Source organism: Equus caballus, chromosome 10 (assembly GCF_041296265.1).
Source record: "Equus caballus isolate H_3958 breed thoroughbred chromosome 10, TB-T2T, whole genome shotgun sequence".
NCBI lineage: Eukaryota > Metazoa > Chordata > Mammalia > Perissodactyla > Equidae > Equus > Equus caballus.
In genome coordinates this window covers 65,770,040-65,791,752 of record NC_091693.1, presented here as the reverse complement: position 1 = coordinate 65,791,752, position 21,713 = coordinate 65,770,040, and the positions used below count along the sequence as shown (strand labels likewise).

At 41.7% G+C, this 21,713-nt stretch overlaps 1 protein-coding gene across 2 annotated transcripts in view; it reads right to left on the bottom strand.

Moving 5' to 3' along the window:
- Window positions 1–3,535: 3,535 nt before the first annotated feature.
- Window positions 3,536–21,713, bottom strand: part of AFG1L (AFG1 like ATPase) — a 196,164-nt gene continuing 177,986 nt past the window's right edge. The window contains exons 11-13 of one of the 2 annotated variants that reach the window (XM_001503984.7): window positions 10,549–10,689; window positions 7,381–7,494; window positions 3,536–5,401 (exon numbers count right to left, since the gene is read on the bottom strand). In XM_001503984.7, coding sequence (XP_001504034.2) covers window positions 5,273–5,401; window positions 7,381–7,494; window positions 10,549–10,689 — 384 coding nt within the window. In that variant the 3' untranslated portion in view covers window positions 3,536–5,272. The remainder of the gene's footprint in view (window positions 5,402–7,380; window positions 7,495–10,548; window positions 10,690–21,713) is intronic. The other variant, XM_070225336.1, reaches the window with a different exon arrangement.

Here is a 21,713-nt window from a genome sequence, read left to right as displayed (position 1 = left end):
GGTGCCAATTGGTAGTTCAGAGTTTTGCCAACCACCGAGATTCCAGTTCTTGGCCATCACACACGGCGCCGTGAGGAACAAGCCCTCATGCACACCTCTCCACCCACATCTTTCCTATCCCAGCCTTCAAGGTCCTCAAGGACTCAATAAACGGGGGCTATTACTATTACTCCCATGGCAGACGAGGCCACAGAGCACAGCCTCTGGGTCTAGCCCTGCGTTTCCCAGATCTGTCACCTGGGGCCTCCGTGTCCTCACAGGCAGGAGGGATAACCACGCTCCCCTCCGAGGACTGCCGTGGATGGAATGACAGGGCAGGAGCAAGTGCTGTGTAAAGCAGGAAGCACGGCCGGGTTAGCTATTCTGTTGTCAGCGGGGGTGGAGGAGAAAGGCAGAACTAGGGGAGGGGGAAAAGCAGAGGAAGAAGGGGAGGAGCAGGCACTGGGAGGCAGCCGGGAGGCCTGGAGATGCTTTGGTGCGTGGGTGACCTGGGTTCCAGGACGCCCGAGTGTCACAGCAGCAGCCTATGCTCTCTGGGCAAGGCCCTGGTGCAGAGTCAGGAGACCCAGCTGTAGGCCCCACTCTACGCGCTTCCTGGCTGTGCGGTCACCAGCAAGAGCTCCTGATGGGCGGTTATCAAGCTCGGCTGCATGTCAGAATCCCTTGGGGAGCATTAATGGCTACTGACCCTGAGCCCCACACCTGACCACTTCCATCAGACTCTCCAGGGGTGGGACCAAGGCCTGGGAACGCGCAGCTTTGAGAAGCACTGTGCTCCAACCCTGTGGGATTCTTGGACTTTTTTTTCTGTCAGTTCATCCCTTTGACCACAAGATGGTGCACTCTTTCTGGGAAATATGATGTTCGCCAAATGGGCAACAATGCGTTTTCTCTATTAATCCTGAAAGAATGGGTTTGAATTTAACAATCTTCACAGCACCTGGTTAAGCCAGAATTCTATGCCCTTGGTGTCCAGCCATTTAATGCGTATCTTTTCCCTTCTGCTAGAAACTGTGCTGGGTTGGGATGTGTTGTCTACTGATGTGCATTCCTCATGGGGCTGTGATGCAAAGCAGAGTAGGTGTTCGTTTTGCTTTAAGATCATAATCTTTAGGACCAATAACCACTAATATTCATTCAATCCTTTACCATTTACAAAGTGTTTTTCACCAACTAGCCTTAGAATAACTCTATGAGTGGGTATTAAAGTTCTCATTTACAGATGAGAAAACTGAGGCTCAGAGCACTAGTTGAAGGTCACAAAGCAAAAGTTGGCAGAACCAGATCTTGAGCCCTTCCCGCTGTACTCGGATGAGAAGAGCACGTGCATCAGAGGGATCAGTAGTCACCCGCTTGGGACCCGAAAAGAGGAAACTTCTCAGGACAACCTCTGGGAGACTTCCTAAGCAAGGGAGAAGGATGCACAGATGTCCTCTGAGTCTCATGCCGTCACAGACAACAGGTCAGCAGACATGTTTGACTGGGCTGAGTGACCAGCTGAGGTAACAGAAGCGAAGTTTCTAGTGCAAAGCTGTATAGAGTCAGCAGACACTCAACAAGAGGACAGATCTTATTATTTTTAGTTTTCTGTTCCATAAAAACGAACTGCTACATCAATGGGAAAAACAAACCTTAATTCTGCCTTAAGAAAAAGCTGCAAACTCGTCTCCAAGGAAAATCTCTTTCTACTACCAAGTGATGTCTGATGAGCTTAGTGGGTCATTTGAAGATCATTTACAAGATCACTGACAGACTTACTGATGGACAGATTCCAATGTCAGGGCCCCAGGACCCCAAACCCTCTAGGTGTTTTTATCCCAGATGAAGGGGCTGCAAGTGTAGGTTCACGTTACTTGGCATAGGAGACTGTATTCGGGACAGAAGCAGTTCCATGGAAAGTTTAATTAATTAGTATTTTGATCATTTTACTGACTCCAATGTGCATCTTAGCAATTCAGTATGTTTTAGCACTATTTCCTGTGCCTCAGCTTCCCTGTCTGTGAAATGGAGGTAACAGTACCAACCTCACAGGATTGGTACGAGGATCAAGAGAATTTATTGATAAAGCACTTACAACCCCACCCAGCACACAGTAAGCACTATGCATTTCTTAAATTAAATCATGTTAAATAAATAAATGGATACGATCATATCCATTTATGTATTTACAAGTGAAATTTTACTTTTTTTTCCAAATTTCAAGTAATTTTTAAATTATATTATTTGCACACTTGTAGGTACAGGAAATACACTTCAGGAAGATTAAAGTATTGCCTTATGACTAAAATTTGAAATCCCACTGAAATGCATAAATTTGATTAGAATGGTACTATAGTCTTTTGGGCCTTATAAACATGCGAAATAAGTTAAAAATTCTTTAATCCACAATGTTTTTCTTTTCATTATTACTGATGCTGGCAAATAAGCCTATCCACGGCCTAGAGAAATACAAGAATAATGCAGTGATCAGATGTGCCTTTCTCTCTTTTTTAAGAACAGTATTCCTTTTTTTCCACTTGGTTTCTTCTGAGTTTGGGAATTAGCGATCATTTTGGAGGGCGCCCTTGGCATTTCCCCGGCTATAAAGACGTCCTCCGTCTGAGTTTCTAGGTGAATGGGCATGTTCCACAGCAACACTCAGCTTAAACCTCCAGCTTCAAGTATAAATTTAAAACTTTCAAGAAGAGAGCATTTGTGCCAAGAGATTTCACACAAGCCCAGGGAGAAAGATGGGAATGCCAAGAACTGCCGGGGGCAGGACTCGGAAGAGAAACACCAAACTGAAATGTTGCTTTCCAATCTAGGGGTCGTTTCTCGTGTCTCACTTTGGCATTAATTTTCTTTCAGTAGAACCGCCATATTGTTTCCCAGTAGCAGCTATTCTTTAAGACCCTTGTTTCATTTTCTTGCAGGCTGTTTTATGAAACAGACTTTGTGGAGAGGAGCTGGGGATAAAGATATACCATTTCCGGCTACCATGAAACTCCCTCCTCTCCCCTCCTGGTACCTGGGCCAATATGTCAACCCCCTGCAGTCCATCCCCCCACCTCACCCCTCCCAGCTCAGAAAGCCCCTCCACTACAGCCTAGCCCACCAGGCCCTGGAAGGGGGTGGGGCGTAGGGGCTGGGGCAGAAGCGGGGGCCTGATCCAAGCACTCAGGAGGAACCTGAACCACAGTTCTCCACAAAGAAACAACATTTTAACGAGTTTCAGTTCTTTGGTACCAAATTATAAGGCGGCTACACTGAGAATTCCATAGGCTTCTGTGCTTTGAGCCAGGGCCTTAACTAACACATTATTTTTCTATGGAAAAATGAAATTCTAGTTCCAAATACCTCACTTCAAACAAACTTTTACAACAGAACTTGAGCGGGGGCCTACTTCACACACACCCACACACGCAGGGACAGTTCCTCTGTCTCTCAGGTGGGCTGCCCATCTGTCTGTCTGTCCATCCCTTCACATTATCTTTATATTAAATGCAGCATAATTGCCAAAAAAAATGTGAAAAGCAAAAAGCTATTATTAAAAAAATAAAGTTAAACATTTTATATTTATTGAGGTCAAAGCAATGGTTTTCTTGTAAATTTATCTTCACTGGGTTTAAAAAAAATCAATATTAAAAATGATCTCTTTGTTTAAAGAAGTGGTGTGGGACAAAACCTAGTGCATGAATTTTGTAGTTAACTGAGAATCTCAGGTCAAGCTACTTAATTTTTCCTTGGTTTCCTTATCTATAAACAGGGATGACTACATTAACTCTAAGATTAATTTTTTAGCTGGGATCATATAAATGTCTAGCAATAAATTTGGCACACAGTGGTTATTTTCTATCCTTTCTCCCTATTAATCTCTTTTTGAACTCACTGTTTCACTTCAATAAAAATATTTTTAAATCACATTTAATTTTCAGAAGCCTTCACTTAAACTTTTCTCTGTACTTAGGTACCCGATCCATCCATCTGCTGGACTTAGGTTAATGTCCAACATAGACTAATGTGGATACACTATAACCTGATAAATTAAATAGGTTCAAAGTGCTTACGTATGTTGACAATCATCATCATTTATTTGAACTGACTCACCTGTGCTTACCCCCAAAAATATCTGATTTTTACACGACTTTGTGGATTTCACATTTTTTTCTTTTCTCTTTTTTCCTTGAAGAGGGATTTGGACTCTCGTAACAGCCTCAACCCAGACCCCTTGTGTGACAACAGTTAGCAAAGTCAGGCTGTACTTGGATGAATCACGGAATGCCCTCAGCGAGGCCAGGTCGGATTTTACGTAAGCAGGTTCATCAAGGGTACTTTCCTGTTTACTGTGAGGTCCGTCTCACCACAGACGCAGCAGCAAAGATGGAGAGAGGCAGTGTGAAGCCACAGCAAACACGTATGAGTGGTGGGAAGGAGCCTGCAGGCCACTGGGGTCCTGCTGGCCTCCAACGAGCAGGAGTGCGCTCTGCTGCATGCTGTGTCCAGGACTCTGCTCCTCCTGACACTCCCACTGCTCCCCATTCCTGGATCCGTCCTCCTATTGGCTGTCAGGGTTGGGGGATCTGCCTGTCGGTTGGCATTTAACACCCTTGCTCCTTTTTCTATGGTGTCATAATCTTCGAGTTTTTCAGGCAACTCTGTGGCCGCTGGAGATCAGGTCCTGCCTGCCAAGCTTGATGTCAGGGTAAAAAACACTCTCTGTTATGAGGAAAGCTGAAGGTCGGGGAGATTTAGTATAATTTGTAGCCCCCCAAAATCCATGTTACGAGCCCATATTCTAAAATGTTATTCTCTTTTGTTTATAATAAGATCAGAAAGCTTTCTTTGCTTTGAATTGAAATGAGGGTTCACCCAACCCCTCATAAAAGATGTGTTTCTATCGTTTGGCTACCAGGTAACCAAAGCTCAGAGACATCCAGACACCCTGCATTTACCGTGTGTGTGTGTGTGTGTGTGTGTGTGTGTGTGTGTGTATTCAAGGTTCATTCAGATGGCTTGACATGAAGCCAAAATGTCTGGTCCTACGTTAATCTTCAGAGGCGCAGATTTTAATTTTGTGGTACAGAAATAGGCCAAATAAATGGCAAAAATTAGACCTATAAAAAGGGCTTTAACTTACTAATCCACTAGATCTTTGACAGCAATTTTAAATAAAAATGGTCCAGAGGACAAAGTGCATAATTAATGATGAGAAAATGATTCCTTCAAGTCTCATAATAAAGAGTTCTCCCGCAGTAATCACTTGTCCAGAGTTTTCCTCGGGCGAAAGTGACGGTTACTTCTTGCTTCTGTCCCCTTCGTTCCAGTACTGTTCCGTCTGCATTTCTGTGAGTCGGGAAATTGTGCGCTGAAATGCAAAGATTTCCTCTTCTCCGGTGAACATGGAGAGTCCTTCCGCGGACTCCTGGTTACCAAAAAACAAAGCAAAACAAAACAGCAACCAGCACCAATTAAAACCACCAAAAATAAAAACTTACAGAACTAAGCACAGGTTTTAAAAAACTTGTTAGGTAAATCTGTTTAGATAATAAAATGTTCTACAATTTTCTTCATATACAATCTCTTAAATTTGACTAGAGAATCAAGTATTTTAAACCAACAATCAATAAACAGAACAAATTCCCAGGGAGAAAACAATAGGGAAAACCTTAAAAGAAAAATTAAAGCTGAAACAACACCCCAAAACCCAAATATGACAATTTTTCCTCAGATGAAAGTTCTCTGCAAAATCTAAAGGAAAGACATTCCAGACAGAAAAGGGATTCTTTCTCCAAAAATGCATGCCAGAAACAAGTAACAGAAAAACAGTAGTTCTGCCAAGTTAGGAAGAGGCTGGCGCCCTCCTCTGAAGCTTCACAGACAGCGCCACCTTCCCGAGGGGAGGCCCTGGGCATAAACTCTGAAGGGCCTTCTCCACATGGGTGGCTGAGAGGTCTTCGGTGTGGCCTGGAGACTGTGCCTGGGAGCTGACTTTGGGAAGGCCAGTGCTGCTTCTGGTCTTGAGCTGCTCGGACACTCGATCTGCCCATCTAGAGGTAAGGGGGGAGCCCTCTGTGAGGTCAGGAAACAGCCTAGAATTGATGATACTAACGTGGGCTTGTGGCCAGTAAGTGGGCATTGAATTTTTGTCTCTTTCCTTAGAGGTCTGCTATTATCCTTTTTCAAGAGGAAAGTTCTGGACTCCTAAGTTTGTGTTGCCCACTGACCCACAGTAACCCCGTATGACCCTGTGGTGGCATGCCCTGATTTCTTTATATATTATGAGCCCCGAGGGCTGAGCTCACTCTACCCTGTATCTGAGCCCATCCTAGGGAGACACATTTAAGAGCGAATGATTTAAAGGACTTTAGAAACCGCGGTGACGTAGCGCCTCAAGGGGATCCTCTCAAGCTGTCAGAGGCATTACTTGAATGAAAGTATTGCTCTTTGAGAAACCACCATTTCAAAAGGTCCCACCACTGGGTTTATAAGCAGCTACTTATTTCTACATGTAGGTTTAAGTAATCATATTTTGAAAGTTCACTTTTTAAAGGGTTATTGGCCTCATTTTCCCAAACTCCTGAGAATGCATAATTTCTACTCAGGTCAATAAGAAACTGTTTCCTCATTCCAAATGGCATTACACCCCATTGAAAGAATGGGGGTCCCCTCATTCTGAGGGTGAGTTTTTATAGATAGTTTCAAAATTTTAACTAGTATTTCCATTGTCTACATTTGAGAAATCTACCTGTAACGTCCTGACAGAGGAAGGAAATGTAAAGTCACTCCTGCTTGGCCTGGGGTGAATCACCAGACCCCAAGCTCCAGGAGAACGGGCCCAGCATTGGTTGGTTCCCTAAGAGTGTCCCTGGAGCCTGGCACCCACAGGTGCTCCATAAATATTCACGGAATGGCGTTTGGGAGATGAATCATGCATTTCTTTTTAAGCCAAGGGCCTTGCCAGGCACTCCTTGGTCCTGGCACAGCCAGCCCGCATGCTTGGATACTATATTGTGCACTCTGCAAACCCAGCAGACAGGAAGAAGAATATCCAGGAAAGGCAGCACGGTGTAGCAGAATGAGCCCAGAACCAGACACAGGTGCCCTGGTATCCAGCTCTGGCCTGCCATTAGTCAGTGGTGTGACCACGAGCCCACTAGTCCACCTCTCTGGACTTTGTTTTTGTCATATGCAAAAATGATCATGAAGATTCCTTCCACTCTAAGGCTGTAATTCTCTTTAATTAGTGACATTGAGAATAAGTCTGCTATACAGTTTTAGAAGAACGCAGCAAATCAATGGTTAAATATATACTGCATTCCTTCTTCAAAATGTAGCCTTGTATCAAACCAACAACAATTAAGCTGCTTTATAATAAAAAGAGATTATGTTAATATCGCCTACCTGGCTCAGCCCCAAATCATCCATCAGTATTCTGCTGTGCTCCAACTCACTGTCATGATGTTGATGCAGAAATAAGCTTGATATAGGAGTCGACGCAGAGCAAATTATGCGCACCTGAAACAGAGGAAAATGAGTAAATGGTATTACTTCTTACATTTCACAAGTCTAAGGTAAGAACAAATCTCTCATAAAATATAACTCTGTTCGTCATAACAGGGAGCTCAGATTTTGGCTTTTAAAATGTTCACTTTTTTTTCTAATAGTTTGTGTCTCTTTAAAGTCGTACTTTTAAACTGCATAGTACTTTTCGAAATATTTCCGCACAGCTTACAACATCCTGTGAAAGGTTTTATTAGCAACTTCAGGCTTGGAGAGGTCTCAGCTTGTGATGCCAGCCCAGATCTTCTGGTTCTAAGTCCCATGTCTTTCCATTACACCCCGAGGTTGACATTTACACCTGGCTGTTTGGAGCCCGTCTCTGTGCATCAAAGATGTTCCCCAGATGCACTGTGAAGAGGTCACCACTTTACTGCATAGGTGACTGCTGAGTTTGTGCAGTGCTACTCTATGACACTCTGAGTTTCTAGAACCTACATTTATACCATCATCCTGCCAACACAGCCTTCAAAAAGACTAAGCTTTACATTAATATTTCTTGATTACGTAAGTGTTTGGATGAGTGTGCATATGTGATCATATACTGGAAACAGCTTTTGTATTTTTATAAACTTTATGTCCACTAGTTTAAATACAAAATATACTCTTCTTGACATTTAAAGCACCCTGAATTTGTTTTCAAGATTCACAGCTATCTTTTTAAAATCATTACTTAAATAAGCATGCCAATACTGTAATGTATAGACATTTGGGGCTAGTTTTTCTGTATCTAAATGGCCCTCTACCTCTTCTTATAAATTCTTTTAATCACAAATGACACTTTTTTCATTATTTTGATGGGAATACCCTTATTTCACAAATTTCCATGAATACATTCTATAATAATGTCTGTTTAATGCTCTCAATTTATGAAATAAGATAATTTCAACTATTCTTTAAAAAGAATATAAACTTCAAATGTGTGATTTAGTTAAATGTTAGGAGAAGCAAATGTTAGGAGAGTGGTGCTGGTATTCCATCATATTGCCACACAAATCATTTTTCCTTTATTTAAGAAGTGAAACGGTGGGGGTGAGGTAGGATTAGGGGGTGGGACTGGGGGTGAGGTAGGATTAGGGGGTTGGACTGAGGGATTGGGACCACAAGCTTTCTGTAAGGTCTTCCTAGCTGAAATATAAAAAAATAAGAGTCAATCAATCCTCCACTCTAAGAACAACCTAGTAATGCCCCTGTCCCACTTTCTTCCTGAAGCACTAGCCCTCTGAACAGAGTGCCACCTTCACGCTCACTCCCTTTATTCTGGACCCCATATGATTATTTCAGAACAGAGTCTCCGGATCAGTGACCCAGAGGAGACAAGTGATAGGAGTTGGTGTGCTCTGCTGTTCTCAGCTTCCTTCCTCTCCTAACTCCCTGCTCACACCCACGTCAGACCTATGGGAGTCTGCAGCAGACTTTGATGTCACTCACTAAGGAAGGCTCCCGTCAGTGCTGCCCCAGAGCCACGCTGCCTGCCCTTCATGCTCCGGTCCATCACAGGGCCTTTGCTGCAAAGTCCTCACCCCAGCAACCCTTTCCACCCTGCACATGGAGTTCAGCCCTCACTTCTCAGCGTCTATGAAAAGCACTTGAGGAGCTTGTGAACATGCAGGTTCCAGACCCCATCCCCGAGGATTAGGCCTCATTTGCTGGGCTGGGGGTGGGGTGGGCTCTGGAATCCAGATCTTAAATAGCCCAGATGATTCTGATGCAGGTGGTCCTGAGCAGGACTTCCACATGCTCCCCGCCCCCACACACACAAAGATCAGTTTACTCTCCCAGCAAACTCCTTTCTCTCTTTCCAAGAGATCATCCCACAGTGGCAACTTTACGTTTAACTGTGTGGACATCTGATTAATATTCCTTCACAAGACTATAAGCTCCATGAAGGCAAGTGCCACATCCAGCTTTGCTTGTCATTGAATTTCTAGTGCTTAGCACTGTGCTGGGCATGATAAAGGTTGTTGAGGGAATGAATGAATGAATGAATAAATGAAGCATTGAAATCTCACCTCTCCCTCCCAGCAGATTCTGGTACTTTCCTCCTCCCCTCAAAGTCCCTTCAATTTTAGAATCACTGCTCTATCCATTTCTGTATAAGGAATAGGGAGGGAAATTGTCTCTAACAGTAAAACAATTTTTAAATTAACTCTAATTGGAAGTTGTACTTACACTTTTACTGAAAATGTATATTTACAGATATATCCTATTAATAGTGCAGTGGCTCGCCCTCCCTGAAACCTCCCTATATGCTATATGCCACACAGTGTTCTAAGTGTTTCACATGCTCATTTAGTCCTCACAACACCCGTATGAGATAAGTACCATCATGATCCCCTTTCTCTACAGAAGGCAATTGAAGCTGAGGAGGTGAAGCCAGGCTTCAAGGTAGACAGCTGGCCCCACAGCCCACCCCTTAACCACTCAGCTATCCTGCCTCTGAGGAATGGATCGTCGCTCTGCAACTCACGCTTAAAACACACAGATTAAAAAACAAACAACAAAATTGTACCATGCCAGTTACTGGGGTCTCTGGGTCATAGGGAGAGAAAGCTCCAATACTGAGGAGGGTCCTTTAGTCATTCACCCATTTGTTTATTCATTATTTTATCAGTCCGATGATTTATTCAGGCAACAAATATTTATTGAGCACTCAATCCAGGGAAGGCATTCTGTTGTACACCAGCATGGACAGGGCACATGACATGTCTAGCTGGATGACAGAATCATTAACACAGCAGAGTGTCTTCTGATGGGAGGGTTACTATACTGCCGCTAATAGTGTTTATCCAGCATTCAGCTTGTGCCAAGCATTTTAAATGCTTTACATGGATCAGCTTATTTTGTCCTCACAACAACTCTCTGAAGTAAATACTGTTATCATTCCTGATTTGCAGATGAGGAAACTGAGGCACAGGAAGTGAAGTAAGTGGTGGACCAGGATTCCAGCCCAGGCAACCTGGCTCCACAGTCCAGAATGCTGAGTCTTGACAAGATGTACTACATCCTCACCTTGAAATCATAAAAGTTATCAATGAGTGTTATGAATCTTCGAGCTTGAGTCCTCTTTGCCAGCGTAAATTGTGGAATGTTTCGTAAAAATACCGTGTCAAAATTCTTTGATAGCTCCAAATAGTCACTGGCTCCAAGTGGCTGTAATTAAAATGAAATAAAGAATAGAAAATTGAAATAAACCAATTCTGCTTGCCATTGGATTAGTTTAACTTGAAAACACCTTTTTCTTGTCATGGTGTAATCTAGGTGGTAGTTTTGGGGTCACTTGACCAAATGGGATAGTGTTTTCACAACAGGCTAAGGACAGTGCATACTATGCTGTAATAGTGATGTAACAAGTAGGCAAGAAAGAAGACAAGAGCATGGTGGGGAGTGAAGGAATACCTCGAGCCGCCTCAGCTGGTACCTAGTAGGACCCCATCCTAAATGCAGTCTTCAATTTCTTTATTTATAAACTTTAAACACATCCTAACAAACCCTTCCCATGACTCAACTGGAAACTGTCACTATTGTTAAATGGAGCTATCTTATAATGGCATGCTGAATATTATGTCACCATTTTGAAATAAAGACTATACTTCAGTATGAAAATCATCAGAGAATATTTTTCATTTAATTTGAGGCACAATTATTCACTTGCAGTGTAGTAAACATTGCTAACCTCTGTAGGAAATACAAGAGGCTTTTAATGACCAGAAGTAGACGGAGAATGGGGGCATAGTCTGGCACAGCATGCTATCTCTTCATACGAGGAGGGGACAACTCTCACAGTCCACAAGATTATCCACAAAGGTGCCACCTACAGATGTAAGGCTCTTATTCCTGAAACATAAATTTAACTCATGAAAATTATGAAAGTTATCTGCAAACACATTCTTTGAGGTTAGGAACATTCTCAGGAAATGTTCCCTCTCCTCATTTTAAGTTGCATGAGCATGACTGCGCCCTGTGGCAAGAACCAGGAGCATGTTTCTGGCCCTCTTGAATGTGGAGGAGGCCAGAGACTAACCGGGGCTGGAGCTGCTCTGAGGCCCCTCTGAAAGCTCCTGGATCATCATGACCCATCCCCAGGACACAGTTGGCTCAGCATCTTCAATTTCTGGCAGAATCCATCAATATCTTCCCCACTAGAAATGTCTCCCTCACTTGGGGAGTTATTTGCATTAAAACTTCTTTCAGAAATATAGATCTGGCTACATTCCTGGGAGAATTATGAGGAAGGGGAGAGCCATTCTCAGCTTAGAGTTCATTCATTTAAGCCCCCAGCTATCCTAACAACCAGCTGAAATCAGTTACGCTCAGGAAAGAATACCGCTCATGGAGACGTGGGGACGTAAGAGTAAATCAGAGAGTGACGCTCTGGAGAAGTGGTTCCCTCAAGGGCGAGCAGTTCTAAGGAGGATACAGCAAACACAAGACCTAGGGCAGAGGGGCACAAAACTAGAGAGAGAGCACAAAGAATGACCTGACTCCCTTGGAAATTTGCTTAGTGATGTCCCTTCCTCCCATCTCCTCTCACCAACCAGGTAACAAACGGGGCCAAAAGGAGCTGACCCTTGTCGTTCTCACTTCCCTCCCCTGGCTGGAGAGCCTTTACCTACATGCCCATGCCTGACCTCAGCTGGGACTCCCCTGCTCGCTTCACCCATGTAGGGGCTCGAGTGTGTATATATTTTTGGTTTAAGCTTGACTCTGTTATGAAGGACCCCTGCTGTCAATTTATGGACCAGGCCCATGTGTTAACAGAGTAGCTGGGAGCAAGGGCTCCAGACGGCCCAGGTTTCAATCCTCAGTCTGTTACTGAGTTACTGTGCGCCTTTGGCAAGTTACATCATCTTTCTGTTCCTTAGTTTTCCCACCTGTAAAACGGGACTTTGAATCCTATCTCAGAGGATTTTGAGGACTAAATGATGTAACAAAGGTAAAACATTTAGCACAGTGCCTGGGGCATATATTCGCATTCAAATCATTTTGGCTGCTTTTTATTTTTATTATTTTGAGCTCAAATGATTGGGCTCAGTACAAACGAGTTGAGGATGTAAAGAAGTGACATTCTCAATAGGACCAGTTAGTTTTGCTCCACCACCGACTACATCCCAAACCCTAAATCAGCCTTTGTGCATTTGCCTGCCCTCAGAGTCACAGCAGGGGCTGGATGAGACTGTGGAATCCTCATGTCATGAAAACAATTCCCAAAAGGGGGAAGGGAAAGGCAAGATACAGCATCTTCACATAAAAGGGATAATTCACACAATAAGACTCTCATGTTCTGAGGGTGGCACACACTACTTTTTTGAGATCAGTTAGAATTTAGTGTCTCATCTTTTGTAAATCAGAAAGTATATGTAAACAAATGTAAAACTGCATCTTAGGTATGTAGTTATGTATAATTAGGCTCACTCTTTATGCGTGGATGTGATTTCTATCAGTATAACTACATGCCCAAGGAAAATCATTATCAGAAGTGCCCTCAAGTGCCTAGGGCAACTGAAAATCAGAATTTTGCCCACTCAGCTATTTTTACAAATTATATATCTTTGTCAGTAGGTTCTGCATTTACCATTATACTGGCAAATATTCCTTTCCTTCATATTCCTAAAACAATTATGTGCTCATTCAAATAAAGAAAACCAAGCTCAATATAGTTATCTATCTCCTTTAAAAACAGCAGTCATTGGGGGATGGGAGTTAGTGTTTAATGGGTACAGAATTTCAGTTAGGGACGACGAAAATGGTCTAGAGATGGAGAATTGTGATGGTGGCACAACGGCGTGAATGTACTAAATGCCACTGAACTGTACACTTAAAAATGATTAAAACGGTAAATTTTATCTTATCTCTGATTTTACCACAATTAAAAAAACAGTCATTAAAAAACGTAGAGCCTACCAGTTGCCAAAGAAATCCCAATTTAGGCCATGGAGAGACAGCAATATTACTTTTTTCTTTAAAAACATAGGAAAGAAGAATGAAATGTATTAATTGAAGAAGGAAGTCTTTTCCCAAAAGAAATCAGCTCCAACAAAATTAAGATTAATTTAAAATATGAAGGGCTTTTTTAGCAGATATTTAAAGAGTGTGTTTTATCCTGGCTTCGATGTGAAGTATCTAAGAAATGACATTCAAACTTCCAGGAGTGAATTCGGTAAGAGATGGGGTTTCTTATTAATCAGAGACACTATTTTTCATTAATTAAATAAATTAAACAGTTGTGGGCAGAAATACGGTAGAGACTTTGGAATCGTTGGTCTGTCATGTCCAGTCACCTCGAGCAAGTCTCTCTGAACTTCATTTCCTCATCTGTAAAAGGGGGGTCCTCACATGACCTGTCTCACAGGTTTGTCCCGAGGAGTTGACATACTGACTGCATGTAAACTCTTACAACAGTAGCTGTCACACAGTACGTACTCAATAAATGCTAGTTATTAATTTACAGAGTTCATGTGAGAAGTAAATGAAATGATACATGCATAGTATGCTATTTGGCATACGACAGACACTTAATAAACAGTAGTTATTCTTTTCTTAACTATTAACTAACCCTTTCCTCAGCTCATGAAGCTAGGCAGCCTAACAAGTGAACAGCTCAACGGACTCCAGTCTGCCGCTGCCTTTGCACACAGGAGGTAAGAGCCGCTCCCTCCGGTCCTTCCTGCTGTCTCTGGTCCATCAAAATATTCTCCCCACCCCATGTGACCCATATGAAGTCATATGTACATAACAAAAATACCGTCTGCCTCAGGCCCTCTCCCTCCCACACGTCTTTTGGTAACACCATTAGCACCACATGTGGGGGGAACCCCCAGGCTCACATAATGAACAGCCCCTAACCCAGTACACGGCACATAGGAAGTGCTTATTACTTACTGAATGAATAAGTGAGTCAATGTATGAATAAAATACAACATAGCCTGGGGGACAGGCCTATTCCTTCTTTTATACACATTTATTTCCAAAATAACTGAAGTACCTACAAAAAAAATCCCACTTCTTCTTACTTGGCCCAAATTTCCCATTCCCAAGGCAAGCCTTTGTTGTATATCCTAATATATATGTAGGAAAAGTCTAGAAAGATATAGACCAAAATGTTAACAGTGTTTATCTTTGGGTGGTGGCATACAAGATCAATTTTGTTTCTTTTATACTTTTTTGCTCTTTTTCTACAGTGAACTTGTGTTGTTACTTTTAAACAGCAAAAACCATAATGCTTTTTTTGGAGGTCATTTTTATAATGGGCATCTTATCATCTACATCTCACCTGTGTGAGATCAAAATATCAGTTTCGTCATGGACATTTCTATGTTTTCCCCGTAAGTTTTCTTAATCTATAGAAGTGGAATTTTTTTCAGGAGTGTTTAAAAAGAAAATAAAACATAAGCTGAACATATATTTTCTCCTTTAAATTTTGACAAAAGGATAAAGGATTTGATATTTGGGATGAAATCTGACTTCGGTTCTATAGTTACACTCAGCTAACGATTCTTCACACTCGGGCGACTAGAGGGAGGGAGGGGATGGGGTGAGCGGCAACACTCCCACATAGTTCGTGGTTAGCCCTCACAGCCAAGCGCACGAGCTCCCCAGATCAAAGGCCTAGTAGCATCAAACTCCACGTCACAGTCCAGGTTGGTATGTTCCTGTTTATATCGTGTCTTAATTTGAGCAACTTTTCTCCACGTAAGCTTGAGGATTAGTGTGTTGTCACTGTTCCTTTTCTCCATAAACGTCACACACTATCCAGTCCGTCTGTAAGTGTATATTGCCTCTACTCCATTCTCTCTCTCTTCTCCTTCTGGTACTCTAAATGAACCCAAGTTAAACTTCATATTCTCCATTTCTTTTATCCTTTCTTTAGTATTTTCCTTTTTTCACTTCTTCATGACTCATTTTTTTATTTAAGATTTTATTTATTTACTTATTTTTCCTTCTTCTCCCCAAAGCCTCCCCAGTTCATAGTTGTATATTTTAGTTGTGGGTCCTTCTAGTTGTGGCATGTGGGACGCTGCCTCAGCATGGCTTGATGAGCAGTGCTAGGTCCACGCCCAGGATCCGAACTGGCTGAAGCAGAGCACATGAACTTAACCAACCAGCCACAGGGCCAGCCCCTTCATGATTCCTTTTGAATGGTTTCCACTGACTGATATTCTAGTCCACTATATTTCTCCCTAGCTGTGTTTTATCTGCTCTTCAACTCATCCATTGAGTTCTTAATTTTGGTTATTGTACTTTACAGTTCTAGAATTTCTACACTTAAATTTCCAAGCCTAGCTTTTTTTAAAAAAATCTCTTTGAACATGTAAGCTTAGTTATTTAAAATATGGACTCATTAATTCCAATATCTGGTGTCGCTAATTTTATTGTTTTTGCATTTGCTTGTTCACATCCATAGTGTCTTGTCTCCTCATATATCTGGCTATCTTTGTGTAGTGGACTTATCTTTGGAAAAAAATACTTGTAGAAAAAAAGTCCAAGTTCAAGACTGGAAGTATTCTGAGATACTCGGCTCACACAAGTGTGACTGAAGTCCACAAGACAGCTGGTTTACTTCTGGTCCATACTTACTCCTAGAGTGCAGGTCTGCAGGGTTCCATCCAAAGTGGGGAGCAGTTTACCAGGTCACATCCTTAGCTGCCCTAGTTCCTGACTTCTGTCCCACTAACTCAGTGAGGCTGCCAAAAGTAAGCTCAGTTAAGCTCAGCTCACTTTTTAAAAGAAGATTGCTAGTGCTCATCAATATCCCTGTTTTCCTCATTTTCCTGGGCACAGAGCTTGTCTATATTCCCCAGCCTCTCTTGCATTTAGGTGTGGCCGTATGATTAAGTTCAGGCCAGTGGAATGTAAGAGTAAGTGATATGCATCACTTCTTGATCTGGCCCATAAAAACCTCCCACACAGAACCCTCACTTCCTTTACTCATCTGCTGGCTCAAAAGAGAGGGCTTTGAGGACTTAAAGGAGGGTAGAGGCACAAGTGAGATGAAGCCTGGATCCATGAAGGACCGCATGGAGCAGAGTTTCTTGGCCAACCTGCACTGGATGGTGATATGAGCAAGAAACACATGTTTATTTGTTAAGTCCCAGAGATTTTGGGACTGTTTGTTTCAGCAGGTAGCCTGTCCTAATACGTATTTCATCCAGCTCCCTTTGTTGTCCCAACTACAAGGTTGGTACAAATTTCTGACAAAGAGTCCACCACTATTGAAGTGGAAGACTTTCTAACACCTCCTGTGTGAACAAAGATTCTCATTCACACAAGATAGTAACTATCAAAAGTTTTTCCTTGGGACTTCTCAAGAGTGATGTCAGCATCACGGCAGAGTGAGCTCTCCCAGTGATCTCTCCCGTCCATGATACAACGAAAAAGACATTCATATTCCAATAGAGGACATCAGCACAACACAAAAGACATCTGAGAGACCCACGCAGCCATACACCAGAAGGCGGAGAGGCTGGAGCCCCCCTCAAAGGAGGTGGAATGGGGTAAGAGAAAACTTCGCTCCCTCCCTAAAAGACTGTGATCTGGGACTGCATGCAGCATCCAAAAGGGAAGGAAGCAGGGAGGGTGCACATATTCACAGAAACATCAAAGATCCCTGAGGTCCCTCGCAGCCTAGGGGAAGGCCCCCCTACCAAGGTGAAAGCTACTGGGGGGGTGACTTCATCAAGCCAAAACTCCAGGAAAGCAGATAGTGAGGGCAGAGCGAGAAAACCCTGAGGGCACCTAGGAGAAAGAGCCCCTTCCCCCACCTGCCCAGCACTGGCTCCAGTGGCTGGGATCGCAGCAGAATGCAGAGGGCTCCGAATATGCAGCTCTTGACACCCACCCAGTGGCGATAGGTGGTAACTGTGACCAAATAATATCACAATGCAAAAAAACAAAGCCATGCCCTCAAGCAATATCAAAGATTATATTAAATCTCCAGACCAGAAAGTAAATCACAAAGGAACCCCTGTCAGGCTTTCAGCAGACTTCTCTGAAGAAACCTTACAGGCTGGGAGAGACTCAAATGACATATTCAAATCTTTGAGGGACAAAAACTTTCAGCCAAGAATACATTATCTAGCGAAATGTCTTTCAGATATGATGGTGAAATTAAAACTTTCCCAAATAAACAAAGGCTAAGGGAGTTTGTAGCCACAAGAACCCCCTACAAGAAATCCGCCCTCATACTGGGAAAAAAAAAAAGTGAGAAAGGGGTTACAAAGCACAAAGGAAGGAGATAAATAGGTAGACAAAATCAGAAAATCGTAGCCATACATCAGAAAATGTTAGCAAATACTCAAGTATAACATTAAAGATAAAAGGAAGGAAAACACCAAAAACAAAGAAAATCTTGTCATTTTAACCACAAACTCACAAAACAAGATGGAATAAGATGTGACAAAAACAACATAGGATGGGAAGAGGGAGGTGACTGAATCAGTTTAGTCTAAGGAAATAAGAGGCCATCAGAAAATGGACTGTCTTATTTACGAGATTTTATAAACTTCAGGGTAACCACTAAACAAATAAGTAGAATGGAGACACAAATAATAAATAATGAGAAAGCAAAGAAACCCAACATAAAAAACTACATAACCCAGTTGGTAGACTGAAACACATGGGACCAGAAACAAAGGAAATGCAGGAAAACCAGAAAATGAGTGATAAAATGGCAGCATTAAGCCCTCATATATCAATAATCACCCTAAATGTAAATGGATTGAATTCTCCAACAAAAAGACACAGAGTGGTGAGATGGATTAAAGAACAAGACCCAACAATATGCTGCCTCCAGGAAACATATCTCAGCTCCAATGACAAACACAGGCTCAGAATGAAGGGATGGAAGATGACACGCCAAGCTAATGGCAAACAAAAGAAAACAGGTGTCACGATACTCCTATCAGACAAAGCAGACTTCAAGATAAGACAGGTAAAGAGAGACAAAGAGGGGCAGGATATAATGATCAAAGGGACACTCTACCAAGAAGACATAATACTTATAAATATCTATGCACCCCACACAGGAGCACCAAAGTACATAAAGCAACTATTAAGAAACCTAAAAGGAGATATTAATAATAACACAATAATAGTAGGGGACATCAGCACTCCACTCACATCAGTGGATAGATCATCCACACAGAAAATCAACAAGGAAACAGTGGAATTAAATGAAAAGATAGACCAGTTGGACTTAACAGACACATTCAGAACACTCCATCCAAAAACAGCAGAATACACATTCTTCTCAAGTGCACATGGAATGTTCTCAAGGATAGACCATACCTTGGGAAACAAGGCAAGCCTCAAAAAATTTAAGAATACTGAAATGATAACAAGCATCTTTTCTGATCACAATGCTATGAAGTTAGAAATTAATCACAAGAAAAAAGCTGAGAAAGGGACAAAGATGTGGAGACTAAACACCACGCTATTGAACAACCAGTGGATCATTGAAGAAACTAAAGGAGAAAACAAAAAAATCTCTGAAGACAAATGAAAATGAAAACATACCATACCAACTCATAAGGGATGCAGCAAAATTGGCACTAAGAGGGAAATTCATCGCAATACAGGCTCACCTTAACAAACAAGAAAAATCCCAAATAAGCAATCTCAAACTACACCTAACTGAATTAGAAAAAGAACAAACAAAGCCCAAAGTCATCAGAAGAAGAGAAATAATAAAAATCAGAGCAGAAATAAATGCAATTGAAACAAAAGGGGCAGTAGAAAGGATCAGTGAAACAAAGAGCTGGTTCTTTGAGAAGATAAACAAAACTGACAAACCCATAACTAGATTTACAAAGAAAAAAAGAGAGAAAGCTCAGATAAATAAAATTAGAAATGAAAGAGGAGAAATAACAACAGATACCACAGAAATACAAACGATCATAAGAGAATACTATGAAAACCTATATGCCAACAAAATGGACAATCTAGAAGAAATGGATAAATTCTTAGACTCCTACAACTTCCCAAAGCTGAATCAAGAAGAAATAGATAATCTGAATACACCAATCACAAGTAAAGAGATTGAAACAGTAATCAAAAGCATCCCAAAAAATAAAAGCCCAGGACCAGATGGCTTCCCTGGAGAATTCTACCAAACACTCAGAGAAGATTTAATACCTATCCTTCTCAAGCTGTTCCAAAAATTAGGGAAGACAGAACACTTCCTAACACATTCTGTGAGGCCAACTCTCTGATACCAAAGCCTGACAAGGACAATCCAAAAAAGGAAAACTACAGGCCAATATCGCTGATGAACATGATGCAAAAATCCTCAGCAAAATATTGAGAATCCGAATACAGCAATATATCGAAAAGATCATACATCATGATCAAGTAGGATTCATACCAGGGACACAGGGATGGTTCAACATCCGCAAATCAATCACTGTGATACACCACATTAACAAAATGAGGAATAAAAACCACATGATCATCTCAATAGACACAGAGAAAGCATTTGACAAGATCCAACAGCCATTTATGATAAAAACTCTTAACGAAATGGGGACAGAAGGAAATTACCTCAACATAATAAAGGCCATATATGACAAACTCACAGCCAACACCATACTCAACGGGGAAAAACTGAATGCCATGCCTATGAGAACAAGAACAAGACAAGGATGCCCTCTATCACCACTCTTATTCAACATAGTACTGGAGATTTTGGCCAGAGCAATTAGGCAAGAGAAGAGAATAAAAGGAATCCAAACAGGGAGTAAAGAAGTGATACTCTGGCTGTTCAGATGACATGATCTTATATATAGAAAACCCTAAAGAACCCATGGGAAAACTATTAGAAATAATTAACAACTACAGTAAAGTTCCAGGGTACAAAATCAACCTACAAAAATCACTTGCATTTTCGGGCTGGCCCCGTGGCCGAGTGGTTGGGTTCGCGCGCTCCGCTGCAGGCAGCCCAGTGTTTCGTTGGTTCGAGTCCTGGGTGCGGACATGGCACTGCTCATTAAACCACACTGAGGCAGCGTCCCACATGCCACAACTAGAAGGACCCACAGCGAAGAATATACAACTATGCACTGGGGGGCTTTGGGGAGAGAAGGTAAAAAATAAAATCTTTAAAAAAAAAAAATCACTTGCATTTCTATACTCTAATAACGAACTTACAGAAAGAGAAACTCAAGAATACAATTCCATTTACAAACACAACAAAAAGAATAAAATATCTAGGAATAAATTTAACCAAGGAGGTGAAGGACTTACAGAATGCAAACTAGAACAAATTATTGAAAGAAATAGATGATGACATAAAGACATGGAAAGAGATTCCATGCACATGGATTGGAAGAATAAACATAGTTAAAATCTCCATACTACCCAAAGCAATCCACAGATTCAATGCAATCCCAATCAGAATCCCAATGACATTCTTCATGGAAATAGAACAAAAAATCCTAAAATTCATATGGGGCAACCAAAGACCCTGAATTGCTAAAGCAATACAGAGAAAAAAGAACAAAGCTGGAGGCCTCACAATCCCTAACTTGAAAATATACTGCAAAGCCACAGTAATCAAAACGACATGGTACTGGTACAAAAACAGGCACACAGATCAGTGGAACAGAACTGAAAGCCCAGAAATAAAACCACACATCTATGGACAGCTAATCTTTGACCAAGTTGGCAAGAACAAACAATGGAGAAAAGACAGTCCCTTCAATAAATGGTGTTGGGAAATCTGGACAACCACTTGCAAAAGAATGAAAATAGACCATTATCTCACGCCATACATAAAATAAATTCAAAATGGACCAAAGACTTGAAGACAGGTCCTGAAACCATAAAACTCCTGGAAGATAATATAGGTAGCACACTCTTTGACACTGAATTTAAAAGGATCTTTTCAAATGCGATGTCTTCTCAGACAAGGGAAATAAAAGAAAAAATAAACAAGTGGGACTTCATCAGACTAAAGAGCTTCTGCAAGGCAAAAGAAACTAGGATCAAAACAAAAAGACAACCCACCAACTGGGAGAAAATATTTGCAAATCATATATCTGACAAGGGGTTAATCTCCATAATATAAAAGGAACTCACACAACTGAACAATATAAAAACAAATAGCCCGATCAAAAAATGGGCAGAGGATATGAACAGACATTTTTCCAAAGAAGAGATACAGATGGCCAATAAACACATGA